Below are 4,536 nucleotides of genomic sequence, written 5' to 3'. Positions count from 1 at the left end.
AATTTAGTGGACTATTTTCCCAAAATCGGGCGAAACTATAAATAGGAGCTATATCTAAATCTAAACCGATATTCACGAAACTTGACACACATCATCCTAGGCTTAATTCAGTACGCTGTGCCAAATTTCGTGCAAATCGAAACACATATATGGACTTTAGTACACAATTTACCTTAAATCGGACGAAGATATATATGGGATGTATATCTAAATCAGAACCGAAACTTAACACACATCATTCTAGACCTTACTCATTACGCTGTGCCAAATTTCGTGTAAATCGTTCTTGGGCCAAACAAATGAGCTGTGCCAAATTTGAAGTGTGGTGAAGGGTATAAAAATAGCGTCATATCTGAATTGAAACTATCCCAGTCTCTGACTTTTTCCGATGATAAAACGATTTATAATTAAAATTCACACTACTCACTTCAATGTTTTTTTTCTTTTTTATTTTGAAATCCAAATAACATTTTGTTTAATTGTGTTCAAAATAAACTTTTTTTCACAAACTGACAAAAATGGAAAATTATAATGTCAACCAATTTTTTTCATATATGTATGTATATGTATTTCAAAATATATCCTCATCGTTCGAAAATATATCCCCATCGGATTTGTATCCATGTTACTTAACCATATTTTCAAGCCGCTATCTTATGATATACCCATAGAAAATATTCTACATAGGTAGGTACATTCTTTCAGATGTATGAATACTTTTGATGCTATTACTCCTCAGTTTTATCTAACCTATGTTACTTCCATGGGATCGCTTGAATTACTATGAACATTTTAGAAATATCTGTTTAGTGGTTTTTGATTCCACAAACAATATGTTTTCTATTTTCTACGTATAGATTTAAATGCAATAAGGTGTGCATTTTCCCTTGTCCGCGGTCATGTTGTGTGGATGATGCGTATTTACACTCACGTTACTCAGCAATAGTTTGAAGTCGGTATCTGTAACCGTACTTAAGATATACACAAATTACATGTTCATAATTTTTGAGGTATGATTACGTTCGATGCTATAACACCGCATCCTCGGGAAATCTTAGAAGTTTTTAAAGCATATGTTATTCCCAGGGCATGTTATGACGTTCTGTGAAAATCTCAGTAAAATTTTTTCAGCATTTTTAGAGTCTACAAACAAAATATTTTCAATTTTCAATATGCTGATTTTTAAAATGCAGTACAAAGTGCATTTTCCGTTGATCGTACCATGCTCATTTTTGTATGGATTGTGTGTATTCACGCATTCATTATTCAGGCAAATTTTGAAAACTATATCTGTGACCGTTGTTAAGATACACGCATATTACGTGTTCAGAAATTTTGAGGTATGATTACTATTGATGCTATAACTCCGCATCCACGCGGAATTTTAAAAGTTTATATAGCCTATGTTACTTTCAGGGCATGCCCCGACATACAGTGTAAATCTCATTAAGATCTGTTCAGCGGTTTTGGCGTCTATCGGTAACATACAAACAAACAAACAAACAAATTTTTTTCTATTTTATATACATATGTATATAGATATAGATTTAGAATTTTCTGCCACTGAACACATGATATGCGTACATTTCGAAGGAAGATATTGTCTTTTTTATTAATTTCTCTTTCGAGACGATCGGAGTTGCAATGAAAGGGAAAGTCAGAGAGATACTACATTCCCACCACTATGCGACGCGTTTCGCCGTTGGTTAAGCGGCTCATCAGACATATTGGGCAATGTGGCTTACAAATGTCTTTACTTGATAAGTTGTATTTATGTCGAATATTGTTGCGAAATTGCATCTAAGAGTTAAATTCAACCGTGCCAAGGTTCGGACATTTGTCATCACACCAGAACATTCCTTTTCAGAGCAGATTTTTCTTGTAGTGACGGACTTTTTTTCCATACAAACTACAATATTTTTCTTCAATGGTATGCAACTGCATATTGTGTAACCTTAGGAAGATAAGGAGGTGGCTTTGAACGCAAAGGCGCCGGACATCAACAGATGCCATGGGAATCAGGGTCCAAATCCCAGCCGGGCTCAAGCTGAATTTTTTGAGTTTTGTTTTTATGTCTTTTTAGGGCGAAGGATCATTCATGTAAATGTTTTTTATTAATTTCTCTTTCGAGATGAGCTTTTCCTTTTTTTCCTTTTTTAAAAATGTTGCTTTAGTTTTGTCATACATACATACATACATATTAACCTTATGAATAAACCTTTGTTTTGAACATTTTTGGGTCTAAAAACGGCCTAGCGCAAGGTATGTAGAATAAAACTCCTCTAGAAAATGATATTACTTCCACATAAGGGTCCCAACCGGGTTTATTTAAATGCACCTCACCATATGTCATCTCTTTGCAATTTTTGATATCAATTCCTATTTTTAAATTTTCTAATCATATCAGGAGTATCTAACTTCATTTTATTTTCAATACATAATTCCAATCGTTAGTTCATTTGTTCCACATTTTTATCAAGCACACATAATACTTTAGATTATCAAAAACTTTAATTTTTTTATAAAAACAAATAATAAATAGATAAAAGCCAAACTTCCAATACTATCACAAATTATTAATTTACTTTTTCAAAATTGCCACCCAATACCGTCCAGATTGTACCATTATCGGCTGTTTCCACAATTTTCATAAAAGCTTGGGCACATTGTTCGGCTGTTTGAACAGATTGTTTGCCGAGAGTCTTCAAAATTGCTTCACAGTATTCCGGGAATGTGGACTTAGACGCTAAATCTGCCACAATTGGGGTAATTGTGGCTCCCGGACAAACGGCAATAAAGTTTACACCACTACATTCATAATATGCCTGAAAAAAAACATTATATTAATAATAGAACACAAAGTGTATTCCTTTATTTTAAATTTACCGCCATGGATTTGGTAAAGTTAATAACGCCACTCTTCGTTGCTCCGTATACAGCTGTCATTGGCATATTTTCTAAACCAGCCAAGGATGCAATGTTCACAACCAAACCACCGCGGCCGCCCTTTGCCTTGCTCATATGATTTAGGGCTATTAAATTGCTGTGAATGACACCGGTCTGTAATGAAAAATATAAATTTTCATTTAAATTCTCGATAATATGAAAAATATAACTTACCAAATTTATGGCCACGGTCAAATCGATCAGACGTTCATTCAAAATGCCACTCCCATTGACCACGATATCAATGCCGCCAGTTTTGTCCATTACAACTTTATAGGCATCCTTAATGGTCTCCACCATGGACATATCAACTCGAACATATTCGATTATAGAATTAGGAAATTCTTTTTGCAATTTGGACAAATATATATCATTGGTTGCCAAATCGAATATAAACAGATGGGCAATTTCCTTCTTTAATAATTCTTCAATACATTTTCGTCCAATGCCACCAAATCCACCAATATAGATTACACATTTACCCCTAACGTCCATCTTTATGCCTAGACAGTTGAACCAGCACTGACGTATTGATTTCAGAACGCATAATTATGTTTGCTGTTTTAGCCAATTTCCAATCGCGGCAAACTATGATAAGCAAACATTGTTAAATAGTTGTTTAAAAAAAAAAATAACAACAAATTAGGGAAAAAGTATTTAATACACAAAAAATCAAGATAACCGTCAAGTGGAACGTGTATTATTAGGTTTGTACGATAATTTTTGCAGTTAAAACTATCCAGCAATTTAAGTTGAAGGATTTTACTATCTCATGTGAAAAAAAATTAATAAAGTTATTGAACAACATCCAGTAAATTCCAGTATGAGCAACTGGATACAAAATAACAACTCTTAACTGTATGTGGCCCAATGTTGCCCACAGGCAACAAAATGTTTTAGAGCTTATATTTAATACGCAGCTAGTAGATATATATTACTTGGATTTCATATGTCAAGACCTGATTATGACTACACATATCAAAAGAAAAATCCAAAAAATTCAAAATGTTGGTAAAGTCGCGAGCTTTTCAATATATAGAAGAGGGTAAATTTGTGTACAGTACTAATTTGAGTATACAGTCCAAATTATTTAAATCGCTTCGTATACAAATTATACGAATTCTGCCATCAGAATTGTTCTTGATTCCTGTAAAAATTAATATAGAGAATAATTTTAAAAGATTTTTCTGTTCATTTTCCATTTGGTTTTCTTGATATTGGACTTTTATTTTTCAGAAAGAATGTACTGTATCTCTTTTGTGCATATCCTATTTAAGATAGTTGCATTAAATCTGTGAACAGAAATTTGTTCCAAGATTGCGGCAAAAAATTCGGGGCTCAAAGGGTTAATAATGAAATTTTATGAATTGAATTGCTTGCTATAATATAATGTATTTTGCTTTGTACCTTTAATATAATAAAAATATTCAGATTTAGTTTGAATATATATATATATATATATATTTGACAACAACAAAATAAACATGAAAACCTTACTGACTAAATTCGACCAGTAAGAATTTTCCATTACTCAGTACACAACTTGCCTAAATTTCTATCTCAAAGAGAGTACCCTTTTACTGAACGCTT

At 32.8% G+C, this 4,536-nt stretch overlaps 1 protein-coding gene across 1 annotated transcript; it reads right to left on the bottom strand.

Moving 5' to 3' along the window:
- Positions 1–2,576: 2,576 nt before the first annotated feature.
- On the bottom strand, positions 2,577–3,441 carry LOC133327618 (alcohol dehydrogenase-like). The gene is made up of 3 exons (XM_061536145.1): positions 3,121–3,441; positions 2,887–3,060; positions 2,577–2,825 (listed from the first exon to the last, which is right to left on the bottom strand). Exons 1-3 carry the CDS (start codon positions 3,439–3,441, stop codon positions 2,577–2,579), a joined length of 744 nt encoding a protein of 247 aa, XP_061392129.1.
- Between the last annotated feature and the right edge of the window lie 1,095 nt (positions 3,442–4,536).

This window comes from Musca vetustissima, unplaced genomic scaffold (genome assembly GCF_032173495.1).
Source record: "Musca vetustissima isolate MV318-11 ecotype Yass unplaced genomic scaffold, APGP_CSIRO_Mvet_v1 utg52963, whole genome shotgun sequence".
In the NCBI taxonomy this organism is placed as follows: domain Eukaryota; kingdom Metazoa; phylum Arthropoda; class Insecta; order Diptera; family Muscidae; genus Musca; species Musca vetustissima.
Note: the sequence above shows the minus strand (reverse complement) of the source record. Positions and strands in the feature narration are given on the sequence as shown.

Bases quoted from the DNA above. Each gene is read 5' to 3' on its own strand.
- LOC133327618 (XM_061536145.1), bottom strand. From the start codon at position 3,441: ATGGACGTTAGGGGTAAATGTGTAATCTATATTGGTGGATTTGGTGGC. The intron at 3,061-3,120 runs GTAAGTTATATT...TTTTCATTACAG, and splicing joins TGACCGTGGCCATAAATTTG to ACCGGTGTCATTCACAGCAA. The intron at 2,826-2,886 runs GTAAATTTAAAA...GTTTTTTTTCAG, and splicing joins ACTTTACCAAATCCATGGCG to GCATATTATGAATGTAGTGG.